Source organism: Chiloscyllium punctatum, chromosome 44 (genome assembly GCF_047496795.1).
Source record: "Chiloscyllium punctatum isolate Juve2018m chromosome 44, sChiPun1.3, whole genome shotgun sequence".
NCBI lineage: Eukaryota > Metazoa > Chordata > Chondrichthyes > Orectolobiformes > Hemiscylliidae > Chiloscyllium > Chiloscyllium punctatum.
The window spans coordinates 49,102,412-49,125,279 of record NC_092782.1 but is presented as its reverse complement, the minus strand read 5'-3'; the positions used below and the strand labels follow the sequence as shown (position 1 = coordinate 49,125,279).

The window sequence follows — 22,868 nt, the reverse complement described above, 5'->3', positions numbered from 1 at the left end:
AGGGTTGAGAGGGATATGGGCCAACTGTTGGCAAATGGGACTAGACTAGGTTAGGATATCTGGTCAGCATGGATGAGTTAGACCGAAGGGTCTGTTTCCATGCTGTACATCTCGATGACTCTATGATTCTTAAGAACGACAATTTATTACAAATAAGTCAATTCTAACCACAGGCAGGCAAAATACAAATTATAAACATTTAGCTCTACTAGTTGAAACTGTAATCTTCTTCTTAAACCCCTACACATACATATAGACAGCCACCACAAACGGACATGAGTTTTCCGGGTGAATGATAAAGTACTGGGGAAATACAGTTCAAAAGTACAAGTCCACAGGATTTAATGAGGTTTTTTTTTACTTCCCAAGACCTTCTGTTCTCCAATTTCCTTATTTCCAGATTCTCTCAGTTCTTTGCTGAAGATACAGCATGGCCTGCATACTAATTGTGAAGTCTTTTATTCTTTGTTAGAGGCAACAACATACAACAATTGGTGGGAAATTATATCAAGCTGTCTTCCAAATTTTGATTACTTCTCTGCTGAGAGAGAGGTAGACCTTGTCTTTTCTGCAATGTGGTGGCTTCTCTCCCTGTACAATGAGAACACAAATTGTTCACCTGCCTAGAAGCCACTCAGAGTTGTTACCAAACTGATAATTTCTAGCATCCACAACTGGTCCTGATTACAGAAGAACTTGGATTATCCGGCATGATCGCAAGGGCCTGATGCTTGGCTAGACTATGTTATCCAGCATTCAATTATCTGGAAATCAATTAACCGAACAAAATACTCACCTGTGTCCTTTGGATAATCGAAGTTCCTCTGTATACAAAGCAATCAGTAATCCGTTACTGGGTGAAGCTCACTCTGAACACACATCCCTTCTTAGATCTCTTCTTCCATGCTTGAACAAAACAACAGTGTAAACACAACTAACAATGAGTTCCAATAACTTGACAATTTTTTGCAACTTTTCCATTCTTTTTCACATTTTAACATCTATTACTTAAATGAGAAAAAGACTCAGAAGTATAATTTATTATTTCAAACTTGGTTAAATTGTACTTTATAATCCAGTACTGCTAGGAGAAAGTGAGGACTGCAGATGCTGGAGATCAGAGCTGAAAATGTGTTGCTGGAAAAGCGCAGCAGGTCAGACAGCATCCAAGGAACAGGAGGATCGATGTTTCGGGCATAAGCCCTTCTTCAGGAATGAGGAAAATGTGTCCAGCAGGCTAAGATAAAAGGTAGGGAGGAGGGACTTGGGGGAGGGGCGTTGGAAATGCGATAGGTGGAAGGAGGTCAACACACTTTCCTCTTTCCTGAAGAAGGGCTTATGCCCGAAACGTCGATTTTCCTGTTCCTTGGATGCTGCCTGACCTGCTGCGCTTTTCCAGCAACACATTTTCAATTCAGTACTGCTGCCTTGTTAGTATCAGTGCAAATTTTCCCTTTGTTTATCTCTGGATCCCTACTGGTTTCAAACAAAAAACAAACCACATCTTTTATTCCTATGTCAACACATAATTATTTACTTGAGCGATCGCTGGTCTGGGGCTCAGTGTGTGGGGCTATCATACCTGTTTTTCCCTAAGACAGACATCTTGAACCTGCTAACTATCTTGTTAACCATATCTCAATTATGTTCAGGGCCTGCTACCAGGATTCTGTTTTGGCAACTCTGAACTTGAGACAAGTTGGAAAATAATCAATCTCATGTACTTCTTACAGTGCATAGAATAGCACCAACCCCACAGGCATCAACTCACTTGCTCTGACCATGGAATATTACCTTAGATTCCCTTTTCGTTTTTCTAATTATGGTAGATTTTGATTTGTGACTGGAAAGTTAGAATTGTACATCTAATTTCTGGCACTGCAATATCTGATTAAACTTTATATTTGAACAAATTTATGGTCAAAAGTCAAAAATTCAGTATTTAAAAGCTTAGTGTTAACGATATAATAATTAAATAAAAGGTAAATCACTGTAAAAAAAGAAGTTCTATGTTCATTTCACCATAGGTAAGAAATATTTACCGAAAAGCCTCGTTGCTCTCCACTCCTCATTCCATCTGTCATACTTTGTGATTCTATTTCTTATAACTTGCTGACTTCCCTTGGAGGCAATGACTCATTTTAACTTACTGGTCATGACTTGTTGGAGCTCATTGCGATCCAGAGTCTCACTGGTGAAGCCATTTGTTCACATCTGAACTGAGGCAGTAATTATCAGCCATCTTGGGGAACATCAAAAAAAGATTCCAATCCTTTCCTTTCCAGGATTTAGACAGGTTATTTTTTTCAGGAATTAATTTGATGGGAAGGGTGAAAAGAATAGGAATATGATCAAACTTTGAAACTCCAACTGATCTTTTTCTCATTTCAGCCCAGTAATACTGAGAATGGTAGCATCCCTGTCAGCTTAATGCAGTTCATAGTCGTAGAGATGTACAGCACAGAAACAGAACCTTCAGTCCAACCCGTCCATGCCAACCAGATATCATAACCTACTTGGCCCATATCCCTCTAAACCCTTCCTATTCATATACCCATCCAGATGCTTGCAGTTAATTAAACATGTTTTATAAATTTTAAGTAATAAACAGAAAATTACTGATATATTCAACAGATCAGGCAGCATCTGTGTAGAGAAATGGAGTTAATGTTTCTGGCTAATAATGTTTTGAAAGAACTGATGGAAAATAATCAATCTCACAGGTGGAAAATAATCAATCTCATGTACTTCTTACAGTGCATAGAATCGTACCAACCCACACAACATATTTGCCCAATGAGCCAATCATTAGTTTTTAAGTAACACATTTGTCAAGAAAGTTCATTCACCTTTTTATAAAGATGCTTGTTGGGAAATCTTTTTGGGAGCACATCACAATGATTATAGACTTTAACGCACACATTGAAATGACTTGTGACTTCAAAACAGCTTCAAAATGTTTCTCATTAGCATTTGCTCATTTTCCATGTTATTGCTTGGCATTTGTACTTTCTATCTGAATGGCTTTATTGTACTTATTATTGTTAGAAGTGCTGTAGAAAAACAAGTTCTCACAGTTTGTACGTTTGACTGGGGTTTTGGTTCAGTGATGTCAGTTTGGCTTTATTTATAACTGTGTCAACTTGACTTCACAAGGTTCTTAGTTCTATTTTCACTCAAGTGTAATCAAGGCTGGTGGTCTAGTTCATTATTAAGGGAGTGCTACATTGTGAAAGTTGCTATCATTCAGGTAACCTTAAATTTTTTTTTAGATTAGATTAGATTACATTACAGCGTGGAAACAGGCCCTTCAGCCCAACAAGTCCACACCGACCCACCGAAGCGCAACCCATCCATGCCCCTACTGAAACTGAAGGTTCTGTTTCTGTGCTGTACATCTCTACGACTATGAACTGCATTAAGCTGACAGGGATGCTACCATTCTCAGTATTACTGGGCTGAAATGAGAAAAAGATCAGTTGGAGTTTCAAAGTTTGATCATATTCCTATTCTTTTCACCCTTCCCATCAAATTAACCCCTTACCTAACACTACGGGCAATTTAGCATGGCCAATTCACCTGACTTGCACATCTTTGGACTGTGGGAGGAAACCGGAGCACCCGGAGGAAACCCACGCAGACACGGGGAGAACGTTCAAACTCCACACAGTCAGTCGCCTGTTAATGGATTGATGGGCAAACATTAGTGGGTGAAATTTTTCCAGTCCCTGAATATCAGGCATTGGCGTGTCAGTTTTAAAACTATTGAAATTAGAAGAAATTAGATTCTCAATGTGAGGAAAAGAGTCCATCTGCAAGCAAGCTTTGAATAGTGAGATCAAAATCTCACAATTGAATGATGAGAGGCCTATTTGAATGCATTGCTTTCCATTAGTACCTTGTCTTGACACATTGATGTTCATTTTGCTATTCTCCCATGCACCAGGTAAAAACTAGATAGTGATAATTATTGAAATGAAAAGTAGAGTACCTAGCAGCTCAAGTTTGCTACTTGTTCCTACAGACCTCTATCATGGACAGTAGTCACCAACATCTCCAACCGTGAATGTTGACATCAGACATATACTATCCTCACTGCATTTTCAAGGTATATCTCTAATCCATGTAGAATGTAGTTCTGCACTTCAGTGTTGCTGTTTGGAGCACAATGGCACTATTCTTTGTCACGCTGCTGTCAGGACATTTTGCATGGAGGGCCAAACACGCATCTCACAGATTAGACCAGGGTACATTTCAGTACTGTTCAATTGCTGTCTTCGTGCTCCCTCACTTTGTGCCTCCTTGGATGTGCATAGCATCTCTGCCTTGTTTGATCTTGTGTTTTTGCACTTTGCACCCTCATTCAGAGCTTAAATGTTAAATTTTAAATATTTCTGTATAGTCATGGCTCACTGGTGTAGCATGCTAGAAATCAAGCCCAGCTATTCCCATAGTCATAACAAAGTTAAAGATTTTGAAATAAGTATACAAAATCCCCCAATTTACCTAATTGTCAACTAGGTTTTTATGCTTAAAAAGAATTACTGCTTATTACAAGTAATTAGATTCTGGATACAGGTAATCAGTTACAGATTGCTCACATATAATATTACAAATGAAAACTCTGAGCCCTTTCCGAACTCTACTTTACACACATATAGACAGGGGAAAAAACATGACTGAGGGAACAACTGGAAAGACAATTCAGCTGTCTTTGCTTTGAAATTCTGTTGAGTTGGATCTTGCAGATTTCGTTTTGTGAATGCTTCCACTGATTTGCAAGAGGCACAGGGTGGCCGGTTCATTTTTAAAATGTATCTGATTTGCCAGTTAGAAGTCACAACTTATGGTAACTTCAGTTTAAGGTGCATTTTGAGTGCAGAGAACAGAGAACTGCTTCTGTACTCGTTTCTCTGTAACTTGTTTCCATCTCCCAGCTCCAAAAGGGTCTGTTTCAGGATGGCAGCCAGTGACTAATGGAGTTCTACAGGGTTCATTGTTGGGACCACAGCTGTTCACATTGCACATTAAGGATCTGGATGAAGGAACTGATGGTATTATTGCTAAGTTTGCAGATGACACAAAAATAAGCAGAGGGCGAGCTATTTAGAATGTCTTGTAGGCATGGATATGTTGGATTGAATGGTCTATTTCTGTGGTATATGACTGTGTGGCTCTATGACAGGCAGTGTTGAGCAAGCATAGAGGCTATAGAAGAAGTTGGATAGGCTAGGAGAGTGGGGAAAGAAGTGGCAGATGGAATACATGTGGGAAAATCTGAGATTATGCACTTTGGTAGGAAGAATAGTGGTGTAGACAATTTTCTAAATGAGGAAATTTGGAAATTTAAAGAACAGAGACTTTGGCATTCTATTCAGGATTCTCTTAAGGTTAACATGCAGGTTCAGTTGCCGGTTAGTAAGGCAAATGCAATGTTAGCATTCATTATGAAAGACTCAGAATGAAGGAATGACCCTTCAGAACTGGTATGAGGAGGAATTTCTTCAGCCAGAGGCTGGTGAATTGATGGAATTCATTGCCACAGGTCACGTGGAGGCCATGTCATTGAGTGCATTTTAGACAAATATAGAACAGTTTCTATTGTTTTGTATTCCACTAAGCTATAAAAACTCTTCAGTCAGAATGCTCATCACTGTGAGCTTCTTCAATGACCACAATATGGGTTCAGTAACAACTCATTATGTTACTTCATCCAGAGGTATTGACTATTAATATGGAGAATATAAATTCAAATCCTACTGTATAAGTTTTATACAATGCTGCTTTTCTTGGGTGATGTGGGGTTGGGGTGGAGAGACAAAGTATCAGAAAGCATAAGGTGAATACTGTATTTGCACAACATGGCCTGTTCCACATATATTGAAGTAAGATTCCCAATGTCAAACGTCTGTGTAGAGACATTCCATGCCTTTCCTTGTTGGAGTCTTCCATGTCCGACTGTGTCAAGGGCTATGCAAAAACCATAAGTTGTGTGTGTGATATGAATGTTGACTACTTACATTACCAACAACCAGTTCTGTTTCAGATATTCCCCACACAGGTTAATTGGAACCATGACCAATGAATCCAGCCTTGACAGGGGTTATCCTTAACTGTGGTTACATCACAACAAAGGAACAGAAATTGAGGTTGAACCATTAAGTTCGGTTCCAACATTATCCTCCAACAGCTGCAGAACAGTTGCTACATGAAGAAGTCACAACTGAAGAACTCCTCAGGATCTGGAAAAGATCCAGGAACCCCTGAGTCTATCATTCTCAATGGCACTTCCTCCAGTTGAGCACGGCACAGTGTTCTCACAAATATAGATCTGCCAGGACACTATCACAAACTATGCCAACTGAGAAATGGAAGCTGAAGTGCTGGGTCGTTAAAAACATTAGACATAGGAGCAGAAATTAGGCCATTCAACTCATCAAGTCTGCTCTGCCATTTAATCATTACTGATAAGTTTCTCAACCCCATTCTCCCGCCTTCTCCCTGTAACCTTTGATACTAAGACCTTAAGACTTAGGAGCAAAAGTTATTCCAGTCTGTTGGTTATCAAAGTGACAGCTGCAGTAAACATTTATGCAACTGGCTGCTTCCAAGGATCCACTAAGGTCCTGTGTAGGTTCCCTCAATTCTCAACCCACAAAATATCAAGACTGTTACTAAAGCAAGTTGTGTCAGATCACACACTTCAACTTGTTTGCTTGTAACAAGGTGAGTGCTACAGCCTGAGCAGTAGACTTTGCCAACATAGCTGGCAACCCACAGGGGAAGGTTACTATAGATGTATATGTGTCGTGTTGAGATCATAACATGACAAAATTAATTAACAAAACAAACAAATTACATTCATGTACAAGCATTTGTGATTGTCACATCTTAGAGGTCACTGTTATGTGGTCTGGGAGCTAACTCCCAAGTTCCTGTTTCATTTTAGGGGCTGCATGCCTTATAGGGATGACTGCTGGGAGACATGGGCTACCGTCTGCAACCGTGGCTGGTTTCTCTATTATGTAATCCCTGATTGAGGTCAAGCAATAAATACAATCAAGCCCATTCTTCGACCACAGCTTGGTAGAGCAGAGGATAGAGCTGCTGAAGATGAGGTTCCAATTCTCCAACTACATGCACTATGCAGCTCCTGGCTGGTGGTGCTTGTACTGGCGTTCTGCAGGGCTTCAAATATGATAATGAAACCAAGAATCCTGGCAGTAGCAACCTCCCCCAGTAGGCAAAAGTGAGGACTGCAGATGCTGGAAGCCGAAGTTTAGATTAGACTGGTGCTGGAAAAGCACAGCAGGTCAGGCAGCTACCGAGGAGCAGGAAAATCGACATTTCGGGCAAAATCTAAACTTCCCCCAATGCTGAGCACAAAACAGCGCGAGAGCGACATGATGAATGCATGGCAAACAGCTAACAGGACAAATTTCAGAGAATAGTGTGAAAAACTCACTAGGAATCATTGAAAAAAAACTTCCAAGAAACTCCTCAAAATTGACACTTAGCCAATTCAGCCCAGAATTACATACTCTGAAAATATTAGATCAAATAGGCTGTCTTCATCAGAATGTATTTTGTGACCTAATTATATCTAAAGTAGTATGGCATTTAGAATTGGATTTCACAACAAATTTACAATGCCTACTACATTCCCTCTTACTCCAGCCATTACATAGACCTCTGAAGTCAGTGCGCGACAGTGGCTGGAGAAACTGGAAATGAATGCATCAACATGACAATCAGCAGCGCAGACTCTTGGAGTGACTGCATGGCCTGCAGCTTAGAGAGAACGATGAACACCTGCTGTTATCCCATATGCTAATTGTTAAAAAAAGTCTATTGTGTGAAATAACACAGTTTATTTTCAGCCTCATGAATTTCTTTTCCCCCTTGGCATCTAATGTCAAATTACTGCTGATTTTGATTTATACTGCGTACCACTTCTTTCCTGTTCGAAAAGTTTTTTTTTGCTATTCAAATTAGATTATTTAATTAGTTTCAATGTCAACTCGCTCTACAAAATAATATTTTAATAAGATTGGCTTTGAAATGAGAGAGGGAATGTTTGTAGATGAACACTTAAATCTGAAAGTTTGCTTCACGTAAGTGTTATTTTTTGTAAATGGACTCATGCCTCTAAAATTGTAGAGAGAGAAGATTTTTAGATAAATGTGTGTTTTTGTCCTTTACTATCCTAAAGAGTACTATTACGGCCTTAATGTTATGCATTTTTTTGCCTCCTGGTGCAAATAGAAAATTACAGTCATGTTGATCAATAATGTATTCATCTTGTCCTATAAGTGAAGTAAACAGGCTAGCTTTTGGATGGAGGAGGATTTCCCCTGTGTATTACATATAATTAAATCACCACACATGGTTGTTGTGAATTGTTGTAAATGGTTGTTATACATGGCACACAAGACATATTTCCCCACAATATATTTAGTTCTAAATTCTGCTTTTAATTTCATATGTAGTCTTTGAAGGAGGTAGAAGGCTGGTTCAGAAAGCTTTTAGCATACTTGCCTTCATTGTTCAGACCATGAGTTTAAGAGTTGAAACATCATGTCGTAGTTGTAAAGGATATTGGTGAGGTCACTTTTGGAGCACTTTGTACAGTTGTGGTCCCCCTGCTATAGAAAGGATATTATTAAATTAGAAAGGATATTATTATATTGGAAAGGTTTCAGAAAAGAGTTACTACCAGGATGTTGCTGGGACTGGAAGGTTTGTGTTATAAGAAGAGGCTAGATAGGCTGGACTTCCTTCAATGGAGCAGAGAAGTTGGGGTTGACCTTTAGAGGTTTATAATAGATATGGTAATTAGCAAAGGCCTTCTCTTAGGGTAGGGGAGTTCAAAACTATGGAGCATGTTTTAAGATGAGAGGAGAAAGATTTAAAAGGGACCTGAGGGGCAAATTTTTCACACAGAGAATGCGTCTTATGTGGAATGAACTGCCAGAGGAAGTGATGGATTTAGGTACAATTACACCATTTAAAAGACATTTGCACATATCCGTGCATAGGAAAGATTTAGAGGGATATGATCCATATGCAGGCAAGTGGGACTAGTTTAGTTTGGGAAACTTGGTTGGCATGCACCAGTTGGACCAAAGGGTCTCTTTCCATGCTGTATGACTCTACGAGTGCACCTCTGGTCCTTTTGTTTTCATATTTTGATAATCGCCTCATTCCCATCACCCAGGTAAGCTTTGTCCTCTTTCTTGCAGTCCTTTCTTGAAAAGGTAAATGTAGAAAATAATGTTTGAGGGGAATCCAAAATTAGCAGCCTTAAATATAAGATATTTTAAGCACTAACCAAGAAAGTAAAGAGAAATAACACAGCAGGTCAGGCAGCATTTGAGGAGCACGAGAATCAACGTTTCGGGCATAAACCCTTCATCAGGAATGAGCTCAACTCTGATGTCCAGCATCTGCAGTCCTCACTTTCTCTGAGGAGAAATACTTTCACCTAGAGTGGATAGAACATGCAACTTGTTATTACATAAAGTAGTGAAACTTGATAGCATAAAGAGTTTAAGGAAAAGCTGGCAAAGTATATTAGGGATAGAGGAATACACAGATGCACTGATGGACTAGATGAAGTAAGGTGGGAGGAAGTCTTTGTAAGCCTAAACATAAACACAAATCAGTAGGTCAAATGGCCTGTTTATTTATTTAAATTTAAAGCTGTAATCTTGTAACTCTGAAAAACAGTCTAAGTGGAAATGAAAGCAATGTTTCATTGCTCCAATGAGTGTAAAGCTCGATGCATATCAGAAATGTATTGCTTTCTTTTTATTTACATAGAACAATTTTTAGTGTTTTGTATTCCACTAAGCTGTAAAAACTCTTTAGTTAGAATGTTCATCACTGTGAGCTTCTTCAATGACAACAGTATGGGTTCAGTAACAACTGGATATGTTACTGGATTAGTCATCCAGAGATATAGACTAATAATATGGAGAATATAAATTCAAATCCTACCATATAAGTTGAAAATTTAAATTCCATTCATTAAGTAAATCTGGAATAGCTGTAGTGTTCAGAAAATCCATTACGAATTGCTGTGATACCGACAAGAGAAGCTCAACAAAAGAAAAGTTTCATATTGTGACGGATCTTGATTTCCTTGTGAGTTAAAAAAAAGAATGCTAGTTGAGTAGTACCCATTTAAAATATTTTATGGTTCTGCTTAAGTAAGTGAGTAACATTTATATTAACTGAAACTGTCATTCTGTTCAGACATACTGTGTGCTCAATATTTCTTGTAAGTCATAATGACATCATCCGTTCTCAGTATTTACTGAAAAACAACAGGAAATAAACACAAAATGGCATCAACAAATTCTTTTAATTTATTGATGGCTACAGAGATTTGATTAGATCATTTGGCTAGACAGCGGGTTTGCAATGTAGAGTGATGTGGGTTCAATTTCTGCACCAGGTGAGGTTATCACTAACAACTGTCCTTTTCAACCTTGCCCCTTGTTGTGGTTCTGTTCGCCGAGCTGGGAATTTGTGTTGCAGACGTTTCGTCCCCTGTCTAAGTGACATCCTCAGTGCTTGGGAGCCTCCTGTGAAGCGCTTCTGTGAAGTTTCCTCCGGCACTTGTAGTGGTTTGAATCTGCCGCTTCCGGTTGTCAGTTCCAGCTGTCCGTTGCAGTGGTCGGTATATTGGGTCCAGGTCGATGTGCTTATTGATTGAATCTGTGGATGAGTGCCATGCCTGTAGGAATTCCCTGGCTGTTCTCTGTTTGGCTTGTCCTTTAATAGTAGTGTTGTTCCAGTCAAATTCATGTTGCTTGTCATCTGAGTGTGTGGCTACTAAGGATAGCTGGTCATGTCGTTTCGTGGCTAGTTGGTGTTCATGGATGCGGATTGTTAGCTGTCTTCCTGTTTGTCCCATGTAGTGTTTTGTGCAGTCACAGAAGGTTCCCAAGCACTGTGGATGTCACCTAGACAGGGGACAAAACGTCTGCAACACAAATTCCCAGCTCGGCGAACAGAACCACAACAACGAGCACCCGAGCTACAAATCTTCTCACAAACTTTGAACCTTGCCCCTTGCCTGAGATGTGGTGACCCTCAGATGAAACCACCACCAGTCATTTCTCTCTAATGACAAAGCTGCCTATGGTCCAATAGGACTATGGCAGCTGCCTTTTAGCTGCATTGGTCTTACCATACTGCCTTTTTATCTCTGTGAATGATATTTAGTCCACACTGATGGAACTTCTCTGTTTATTGTGTTAAAGTGAAGGGATGGATGTGGGAAATGTTTCAAAAATAATTAAATTTCACTCTAAAAATATATTGCAGAAGATTACCGAGGACTGAACAATATGGGCTATGGCAAGAAATCTTATGGAATAGTGTGAGAAGTCCACACTTTTCTTGACACCAGGGCCAACTCATTCAACTCATTGAATTTTTAACTAAGCTAAGGACATCAAGATTCTCACTGGGAAGTGATGAGTTACCAGTTAAAGGGAATTACTGTTTGTTAATTATTTTATTCACCAAAAATCTCACCTCACCAACATGCAACTTTCTACCCTACCATTTACTGCAAGCAAACTAGTCATCGGCAGTTTGCAACATGAAATTCAGATGAGGCACCTGGTGATTCCAGCTTGCTACATGTTCTGAAGGACGTCCATGTGAGACATCAGGAACCAAATCTCACATTAGAGTCCAGGGGCACTAGCCACATGTAACCCATGTACACAAACATTGGCACCTGACATGTCCCAGTCTTTAAGAGGTCTCATGGCAAATCTCCAACTCTCTTACAGCATGCTTCTGTACTTCAAAGCTCTGCATTGAGGCTTTCTGGCAGCTATCATTGCAATGCTGCTGCAAGTATACTTTGCACTCAGGGACATGCTGTCAGCTCATGCATTGCCACCTCAGACTGTACAGTTGCTCTTTCAGTGATTACTCACTTTGATCCTACCTGGATGCTCACAGGATCGCTGAGCCAGAGATACATTCTCCCCATGTCTGCGTGGGCTTCCTCTGGGTGCTCCGATTTCCTCCCACAGTCCAAAGATGTGCAGGTCAGGTGAATTAGCCATGCTGAATTGCCCATTAGTGTTAGTGTTAGGAGGGAAATGGTCCTGGGTGGGTTAGTCTTCAGAGGGTTGGTGTGGACTGGTTGGGCCAAAGGGCCTGTTTCCACACTGTAAGGAATCTAATATTAAACTTACTGTACTGTGGTATTGCTTTGCCGTTTAGTGCAGAAACAAAGTTAGGAAACTTGTCATGGTTTCATTGGTCCTCAGTCAAATTAAAAGAGGCAACCTTCAGGACCTGTACAATAAGTCACTACCAGACCGGGGGGTTTGAACGTAATCAGTCCAGACCAGGGGGTTTGAACGTAATCAGTCAATCACTTGGGGCTGTCAGGTTCATGATCCTCTTCTTGTAAGGGGTGCGGAGCCATATTTTGGGCAGCCCACTGCCTAATTTGACTCTTTATATCCTATTGTTGGATGTTTTTCTTTTTGGAATGAGAAAGAATAGGTATTAAGAGAGTTGAACATACGTGGCACAGCTTACTGTTGGTGAAGTTGGGTTAAAGGTTAGATGTCCCAACTGAGTGAGTAGGAAATTCAGAGAGCATATAGGGTGATTTGTGTAGTGGATTGGAATGGTTGACAGTGAATGAGGGAAGATATTGCAGGCAATACCCATAGTGTTTGAGCATGACCTTTGGTGGGTATTGGTTTTTTGTAGAAGAGATAGTCAGTGTGAGGTATTAAAGAGAAGGAGGAATCATGAAGGTCAATGTCCTTCTTTCAACAGTACAGGCAAATCATAGAAAGCAAGGACATATAGATCATAGGGTAAAAAAAATTGGTTAGAGTGAGGCATATGGGTTACGCCACACAGGCTGTATGTGAGGCAAGAACACCATTAACAAGATCAACATTATTTGACAGTCCATTCATCAGTCTAATAATGGCAGGGAAGAAGTTGTTCTTGAACCTGCTGGTGCGTTCTGTATCTTCTGCCTGATGGAAGAGGTTGTAGGGGGGCATTATCAGGGTGGGATGGATCTTTCATGATATTAGCAGCCTTTCCACAGCAATGAGAGGTGTAAATGGAATCATGGATGGGAGGTTAGCTTCTGTGATGGTCTGGGATGTGCACATCGCCATCTGTAGTTTCTTATGGTCCTGGGCAGAGCAGTTGCTGAACCAAGCCATGATGCACCCAAACAGTATGCTTTCTATGATGTATCTGTAAAAGTTGATGAGGGTCCTTATTGACATACCACATTTTCAGAGACACGTGAAGAAGAGGCATTGTTGCACCTTGTTGACTGTCACATCTACGTGGGAAGTCCAACACAGTATTCCCTTATGATGTAACTCACTAATTCTGCAGCTGAATTAGCTATTTAGAACCATATTGGTTTACAGACAGGACAGCACTTCATTGATTTGCATTTCTGCCAATTGATTCAATTTAAAACAGAGTCTAGATTAGAGTGGTGCTGGAAAAGCACAGCAGTTCAGGCAGCATATGAGGAGCAGTAAGATTGATGTTTCGGGCAAAAGCCTTCATCAGGAATACAGGCAGAGTGCCTGAAGGGTGGAGAGATAAAGGAGAGGAGGGTGGGGGTGGGGAGAAAGTAGCATAGAGTACAATAGGTGAATGGGGGAGGGGATGAAGGTGATAGGTCGCAGGGGGAGGGTGGAGTGGATAGGTGGAAAAGAAGATAGGTAGGTAGGACAAGTCATGGGGACAGTGCTGAACTAGAAGTTTGGAACTGGGGTGAGGTGGGGGAAGGGGAAATGAGGAAACTGTTGAAGTCCACATTGATGCCCAGGGGTTGAAGTGTTCCGAGGCGGAAGATGAGGCGTTCTTCCTCCAGGCGTCTGGTGGTGAGGAAGAGGCGGTGAAGGAGGCCCAGGACCTCCATATCCTCAGCAGAGTGGGAGGGGGAGTTGAAATGTTGGGCCACAGGGCAGTGTGGTTGATTGGTGCGGGTGTCCCAGAGATGTTCCTTAAAGCGCTCTGCTAGGAGGCGTCCAGTCTCCCCAATGTAGAGGAGACCGCATCGGGAGCAACGGATACAATAAATGATATTGGTGGATGTGCAGGTAAAACTTTGATGGATGTGGAAGGCTCTTTTAGGGCTTTGTATGGAGGTGAGGGAGGTTTTGCAATTCCTGCAGTGGCAGGGGAAGGTGCCAGGATGGGAGGGTGGGTTGTAGGGGGGTGTGGACCTGACCAGGTAGTCATGGAGGGAACTTTGCAGAAGGCAGAAAGAGGTGGGGAGGGAAATATATCCCTGGTGGTGGGGTCCGTTTGGAAGTGGCAGAAATGTCGGCAGATGACTTGGTTTATGCAAAGGTTGGTAGGGTGGAAGGTGAGCACCAGCGGGGTAGGGTGGAAGATGAGCACCAGGGGGGTAGGGTGGAAGGTGAACACACCGTAACAAGGACAGAATAAACCAAATCATCCGCTGACATTTTGACCTCCTCCATACGGACCCCACCACCAGGGATATATTTCCCTCTCCACCCCTTTCTGCCTTCCGCAAAGACCGTTCCCTCCATGACTACCTGGTCAGGTCCACACCCCCCTACAACCCACCCTCCCATCCTGGCATCTTCCCCTGCCACTGCAGGAATTGCAAAACCTGCGCCCACACTTCCTCCCTAACCTCCATCCAAGGCCCTAAAGGAGCCTTCCACATCCATCAAAGTTTTACCTGCACATCCATCAATATCATTTATTGTATCTGTTGCTCGGTCACCTCTACATTGGGAAGACTGGACGCCTCCTAACAGAACGCTTTAGGGAACATCTCTGGGACACCTGCACCAATCAACCACACCGCCCTGTGGCCCAACATTTCAACTCCCCCTCCCACTCTGCCGAGGACATGGAAGTCCTAGGCCTCCTTCACCGCCGCTCCCTTACCACCAGACGCCTGGAGGAAGAACGCCTCATCTTCCACCTCGGAACACTTCAACCCCTGGGCATCAATGTGGACTTCAACAGTTTCCTCATTTCCCCTTCCCCCACCTCACCCCAGTTCCAAACTTCCAGCTCAGCACTGTCCCCATGACTTGTCCTACTTGCCTATCTTCTTTTCCACCTATCCACTCCACCCTCCCCATCACATTCATCCCCTTCCCCCATTCACCTATTGTACTCTATGCTACTTTCTCCCCACCCCCACCCTCCTCTCATTTATCTCTCCACCCTTCAGACACTCTGCCTGTATTCCTGATGAAGGGCTTTTGCCCGAAACGTCGATTTTCCTGCTCCTCGGATGCTGCCTGAACTGCTGTGCTTTTCCAGCACCACTCTAATCTAGACTCTGGTTTCCAGCATCTGTGGTCATTGTTTTTACCTCAATTTAAAACAGAGCTGGTTGCTGAACTTTTACCCTGTAATCCTCTGCACTGTTTCAGTGCCGCTAAGGATGCAATAGTCCAAGACAAATTTTTTTTTGGTGCAATGTCATAGAAACAGGACTCAGCTAAGTTGCCTCTTAAACCAGTTTTGCCATTCAGCAAGATCATGGTTGAACCTGATCAAAGAACACTGTTATGATTTAATGTCTTTTTGTGCTGGGGTACCTTAAACCTGTTTCATAGTATAAATATATTTGCCTCAGAAATGATTCTGAAACAAACAAACAAAGTAATATTAGATGATAAAATACGGTGTTTAAGTAAATTGATGCATCTTCTTCTAATGTTGATATATTGATGGAAATCTTTCTGGAAAACATTGCATCAGTAAATTAAGAAGTATATTGCTCCAGAATTATTTTTTCAACAAAGTAGGCAGTTTTGATTACTCACTACCATTTCATGTACTTTTGTAATGCATTGAGATGATGGCTGCCAACTCCATTAGGACCTTTTTGTCCTTTTGTACAGGGGAAATTTATTGAGACAATAAAGTACAATGGCCATTATTTCGGACTCAGCAGAGATGCATTAGAAGCTGTCGCCAGAGAGGGTTTAGCCTGCTGTACTCACATGGAACTTGAGGTAAATGTTAAGGTTATATTTTAATGGCTTTATTGGCTGCTTTGTGAATGATAGACTCTGGTAGTGATGAATACTAAATCCCATCAGGAGGAATGTAAGGGTATTTATTCTGCATGGTAAACAGTGTTTTATCATTACAAATATTTTATACAGTGACAAACAGGAAAGAAAATCTTTGTTGTATTTATCACCTTCCATAGAATTTTGCTGTACTGCAAGCTGATGTCTGACATCAAGCTGCCTAAGAGCTGACAGAGATTGAAGCTTAATTTAATAAATCAAGATAGATTAAGCAGGCACTAAATCACAGGATGGATTAAAAGTATAAAAATCTGAGATTTGTGTTTTGGCAGGGATATACCACTGTGTCAAATTACCCCTTACATTTTATTTATAGATATTTTTAATCAACCTATTTAAATACATTATGCCACACACACTGGAGCAGGTGGGACTTGAACCTGCGTCTCCTAGCTCAGAAATAGGGACACCATCACTGTATCTCAAGAGCCCATGTGCTGTATTTGTAGATTTTTAAAAATCAACCTGTTCAGATGTGTTATAACAGATCTCTGAAGTAATTGGGACTTGAACCTGGGTCTCCTGGCCCAGTGATAGGAACTGCACCACAACAGCCTCCATGAAGATGTCTTTGATCAACCATTGCCCCCAGGGCTAGCTATGGTGATCTACTCATCCCCATCACTCCTGATTTGCTCAATCACCCTAAGCCTGTCCATCTATTACTTGGTGACAATTTCTACCTCTATCCTTTTCGTCTTCATGCCAATGTTCCTGGTATCAATCATGGCCATACCTCAGGAGGCATTCTGACAAAAAATAAAGTTATGTGGCTATTAATGATGTCACTATTGACGTAATTGACAAGTTGATACAATACTTTGAAATTTCTTCAATCAATCCCTTATGTCAGCAAACATTTCCATTCTATAAGCAGTTGGAGCTATCATTCACAATGCTAATATACTCGATACATGTATAAAAATGATGATTCGAGAAATTGGTCATGCAACACAAATTGTCATGTAGCACAAAACTCCCTCTCTACCAGGGTACACATATACCAAGTGAATTGCAGTGGTTTAAAAATGTATCTTTCCATTGCTCTTCTGGAATTGTTTTTCCAGATTTCTTTCTTTCATGCCTGTTTTAAAAGAAATCACCATGGCTACAGAAATACTTACAAGTTAGTCATTAAACCACTTAAATCACACTGAAAACTCAGATACCATTAGTTCAAATTTAATAATCCAAACTCAAAAATAAATGATATTATTAAAATATATATAAAATATATTCCTTAAATCACATATTGATGCCAAGCCACTCCTTCCCCTGCCCCATTTTGCCTGCCTGGCCAAGGGGGATAGGCCTGTCTCTGAGAAGAAACATCTCAGCAGGCAAGGGTCTGTTAAACTGAACGACACCAGGGTAAGCTGTCCAAATATTCCAAGCCATCAAGGCCAATTCAAGAACAGATCCCCTCTATTCTAGCTTCAGAGATCTGGATTATATTCAGAGGTGGTGGGAAGGAGAGGAAGAAAAATAAAAATTACTGTAAGGGAAGAAAAACACATATGGGAAAAAAAACAGCACGTTTGTAAATATATCCTGATTCAGACTCTTAAAATGCCTGCTAATAGCTTCATTTTTTCTGTCAGATCTGGTTATCTGGTGAGAGATGAGCAGCTTTTTCAGACATCCCAAAAATGAAAGGAGCTCCAAAGATTAAGCTGCACAAAGTGCTGCCTCGTGTAAGTTAGGTGCTGCCCTGCAGGCTTATCAAACGTTTCAGAATAACTTTTCAGTTCATTTGCAATCTGACAATTGAAGGTTACCAACAATGGAAGAGTCAAAAAGAGATCCTATAGAACTTCTCTTGGCCTGCCTGCACCATTTGAGAGACTTCATCGCATAACTACCAAACTTTGTGTCATGGAAGGAAAGTTTATCCACTCACTGACTGCTGCTTCTTCCTTAATGACCAGTAGGATATTTAATGTGTAGACTTGAAAGTGGGAACACCCAAAGATATCAAGCATAGATTGATAATAAAGCATTTATTCAGCACCACAGAAGTTCAATGACTGCAACAATGACAAGGACTACATATTCTTTGCACTAAGCAGGAGCTGCTTCTAAGACTAATTCGTGAATCCTCAACAATTAGTCAAGGTCAAAACCCAACTGATTTTTTTCTGAAAACAGTTTTCTATGAGGTTCTCTCTGCTCACCAATACATTGCTGTGACATGGTGTTTTGGATGGTTCTTCTCAAATTTCTTGAACCTTATTCTCGTCTCCATCTTCAGAAGATTGCCATTGAGCCCCATTTCCTCTGCATCCAGGACATCCCTTTTTTGTCATTCCCAGGTGTGAAGGGTACTGCATGCCACAACGATGCATCACACCTTTTTTGGGCTGTATCACAGACTTCGCCAGAAGCATTGAAACCTCATATTAAGGAGGCCGTTGGTGTATTCCACTTTGGCTCTGGTGGAAGCATGAGCAGTGTTCCAAAACTTGTTCCACATCAATCTGCCAGTTTCATAAAGGTGTTATGAGCCACTATACATAGCTGTCTTAATTTAGTTTCCCTTCCACATTTCTTGTGAAAAATGCATCAACAGGAAATCTGAGTAATGACTAGAATAGGAAAATAACATTGTTGTAATTTGTTTCTAATTTCATCATTGAATAGGGAGTACAGAGCTTGAAGAAGACATACTTTGAGCCTCGATACATTTTGCTGATCCCAATGAGAAAAGAAAAGCACAGGAAAAGATTACTATTAAGAGGGCTGTATGACCAATCGCAAATTGATTTTGCTGTATCCAGAGTTGATACATATATCAGCATGAATCAGGATCACCCAGGATACTTTGATGCTGTTATTAATAGCGGTAAGGGACTTGATCTTTGTTACCTGATTATTGGAAAGATTCATTCATGAACAGTATTTGCACCAAAGTGGTTCTTTCAAATTAAAACAAAGAACTATGGGATACTGGAGATCGGAAACAAAAGCAGAAATTGCTGATGAAACTTAGCATGTCTGGCAACTTCTGTGTGGTGAAATCAGAGTTAACGTTTTGAGTTGACTGACTCTTCAGAGTCTGATGAAGAGTTATTGGGACTCGAAACATTTCTGTACTTTCTCCCCACAATTGCTGCCAGATCAGCTGAGTTCACCAGCAATTTCTATTTTTATTTTAGTTCTTTCAAACTCCTGATTGCCACTTTATCTGTTGGGTTTGTCTCACTTCTATTACTTTAGCATTTATCAGTCATCACAGAAACACAAGCAGTCTCAGAGTAAATATGTAGTTTAATGAAATCCTTTACTTTTCATTTTCTCAAGATAAAATTTATTCTATTTAGTTGTTTCCCATCTATTCCCCAGCAGGGTCTCCATTTCACCGACAGAATTTCTTTTTTCCCCAGGCCTCAATTGATAACCAACCAAAACTAGGTTGCAGATCTGCACATTTTCACAACAGTATTAAATTATAAATTTTACATTATGGAGGCATTACTGAGTTAAATTTTAAATTTTAAAAAAAATGCACATTATATTTTTTAATTATAGATCCTATCTGTTAATTATTTACTGAATGATAGGGTGAATACCCCTATACCAAGACTCTACCTATAACTATTGCCTGGGATGATTGTCTCCTTGGGAAATAGGAAGCTGAGTTAGATATTCCTCACCTTGCCCTCTCATCTCTGGAGAAGACATATGTACAAAATGAGAAAGCTTCAATCAAGACTATAGAATTTCTTCCCTTATGGTGTATGTAATAATTGATATGAGGACCATGTTCATACAATTCGGTCTTCTAACTTTGGATGTTTGTTAAATATCCACCTGCAGGTGAAAATGAATGCAAGTTATAGCAACAGACAGATTTTGATGATGAATATTCTTATAATGATATAGCTGTGATGCAGCTGGGAGTCTGTAAAGGTCTTTCTCGTGCGTGTCTCTGTTTGGCTTGTCTTAGGATGGATGTGTTGGCCCAGTCAAAGTGGTGTCCTTCCTTATCTGTATGTAAAACAACACAAGAAGACATGACCCTCTCTCATTGGTATCCTTATATAGAGATAAGGAAGGACACCACTTTAACTGGGACAACACATCCATCCTAGGACAAGCCAAACAGAGACACACATGAGAATTCCTAGAAGCATGGCATTCCAACCGGAACTCTATCAACAAACACATTGACTTGGACCCCCTGAGAAAAAAACAGGAAATGACATCACCATAGGAAATGGCATCATCACAGTAAATAACATCACCAACCCAAGGAAACCCAAACGTATAAATAGAAAACAGGAAACAGCAGCAGTGCTTTGTTCAAGGACTCACTGAAGATGTTACCTAGTATGGTGATGAAATGTATGAAAATGAACTTTCAAGTTCAGCGAGAAAACCTACATCCAGTTATTCCTTATATTGAACTGGTTTCATGACTTATTTAGCCAATAACTGTTAGGGTCATGAATCTGTGGAATTCTATACCCTAGAAAACAGTGGATGTTGAGATGTTAAGCAAATTTAAGAAGGAAATAGAGAGATTTTTAATTAGCAATAGGTCTAAGGATTTAGGGAGAACAGGCAGGAAAGTGGAGTTGAAGTTTAGATGAGATCCTGCTGAATACTGGATCAGGCTCAAGGGGGTGAAATTGCCTATTCTTGCTCTTACTTATTATGTTCTTATATTCTAATTATGACTTATAATGCTGGTATATTGCCTTTTCATAAATATATCATGTTTTCCACAACAATGGTTTTCCTCATTCTTGTGCTACTAAAACCAGGGATTTTGGGTTATACAAAGTACAAGCATTTGTTTTTCTTATTATAGTTTTATTCATAAGCCATCGACTCCAATAATACTGATTACTTGTTTCTCATGAATATATACTCAATCAAGTTCTCACTTCCATAAACATATAAGCATCACCTTTCCCTTGTTCCATTTGACCTCAGGCATCACTGCCAGACCCTACTAGATGATAATACTGCATTCATTTTTTTTAAAGCTCTTCAGTTCCTCAATGTAGCTCAATGTTGTCAGTTCAAACTATCTTTGGCATAGTTATTAAAATATACACATTATTTGTTTCAAACAATAGCATGTAACTTCTAAAGAGGAAATAAAAATAGACACATAACTGTGAGGAATATAACTTGGTAAACAGCTGAACACAATCACCTATGTCAAATTTCATTGCTTTAAATTCTGCTAGACCCCTCAAAGAGTTAAAGTAACTGTGTTTACACCTCTTTTTCTACTTCTTTTATGTGCAGATGACCTTATGCAGGCGTACTTGCAGCTGAGCCAGCTGCTTCGTGAGTACCTGAATCTCAATGATCAAAAAAGCGATGACAAAGACAAAGCTATGCATGGGGACAAATGGCAGGCACCTGGTGAGTGTGTGCTGGAATTTCAGAATGCTGATAGATAGGTGGGTTTTGCAGTAACGAATTGCTTATGTTGCATTTCTGTAGTTGCAATTTTCAATGACAGAAATGCAACATTGGGTCTGGGTGGGTTACTTTTTGGAGGGCCAGTGTGGACTTATTGGGCCAAAGGGCCTGTTTCCACATTATAAGGATTCTATGAATCCCTACAATGTGGAAGCAGCCCATTTGGCCCATCAAGTCCACACCTACCCTTGAAAAGCATCCTACCCAGACCCTCTCTACCTACTCTATGCCTGGAACCCTGTATTTACTACAGCTAATCCACTTAACCTACATATCCCTGGATGCAATGGACAATTTAGCATGCCAATCCACCTGACCTGCACATCTTTTGAGTGTGAGTGGAAATTGGAGCACCCAGAGGAAACCCACACAGACATAGGGAGAGTTTGTAAACTTCACAATCATCTGAGGGTGGAACTCAATTATGCTTCCTCCAATAGATGTTCCTAACATTTAGTGCATGGGTCTTGCAAAGCTGATGTGAAATTGCTAAAGATAGTGTCAGTCCAATTTATAGCACTAAGTATTCCAGTTTGTACAAATCAATGCAGGCTGCCTGTCATGCAATAATATACAAGCATTTTTTGCCATAATATAGCCATTGTATGTAAGTATTCTGATCTCATGAAGGAAAGCTAGTTTTGTAGTTCTTTCTCCTCAACTCACAAAGATAATTAAACAAATCTTTACAACATTAAAATATCCTTAACCTCTGCTATTCAACTTTAGCCTATGCATTGTTCTTTGCTCCAATAGCATAGAAATCATCACATTCCAATCAGTATTTGCTTGAATCTACTCCTACATCTCTCAGGGGCCTTAGGTCTCAAACACAACTACTTACCCAGCTGTTATAGGGTCATGCAGCACAGAAACAGACCCTTTGATCCAACCAGCCCATGCAAAACATAATCCCAAACTAAGCTAGTTCCACCTGCCTGCTCCCGGCCCACATCGTTCAAACCTTTCTGATTCATGTACTTATCTAAATGTCTTTTAAACGTTGTCATTGTACCCACATCCATCACTTCCTCAGGAAGTTTATTCAATGCACAAACTACCCTCTGTGTAAACAATTTGCCCCTAATCTCTTTACTGAATCTCTCCCAGTCCTGAAATCCACCATTTTAGGGAAAGGCCAACTACCATTAACTCTATCTTTCCTCCTCATTATTTTGCAAACTTTTATAAGATCACCTCTGAACCTCCTACGCTCCAGTGAAAAATGTCCCAGCCTATCCAGCCTTTCTTTACAACTCAATCCTTCCATACCCGGCAACATCCTGGTAAACCTCTCCCAAATGCACTCCA

General features: G+C 40.4%; 1 protein-coding gene across 7 annotated transcripts in view; it reads left to right on the top strand.

The window, feature by feature from the left end:
• The window catches only part of lrguk (leucine-rich repeats and guanylate kinase domain containing), a 161,519-nt gene that overhangs the window by 113,535 nt on the left and 25,116 nt on the right, over positions 1-22,868 (top strand). For all 7 annotated transcript variants that reach the window (XR_011955321.1, XR_011955322.1, XM_072562905.1 and 4 more), the window contains exons 13-15: positions 15,924-16,037; positions 18,759-18,960; positions 21,378-21,497. Coding sequence is in view for 5 of the 7 variants with exons in the window: in XM_072562905.1 (XP_072419006.1) it covers positions 15,924-16,037; positions 18,759-18,960; positions 21,378-21,497 (436 nt within the window). In the remaining 2 variants the exon portion in view is untranslated. The remainder of the gene's footprint in view (positions 1-15,923; positions 16,038-18,758; positions 18,961-21,377; positions 21,498-22,868) is intronic.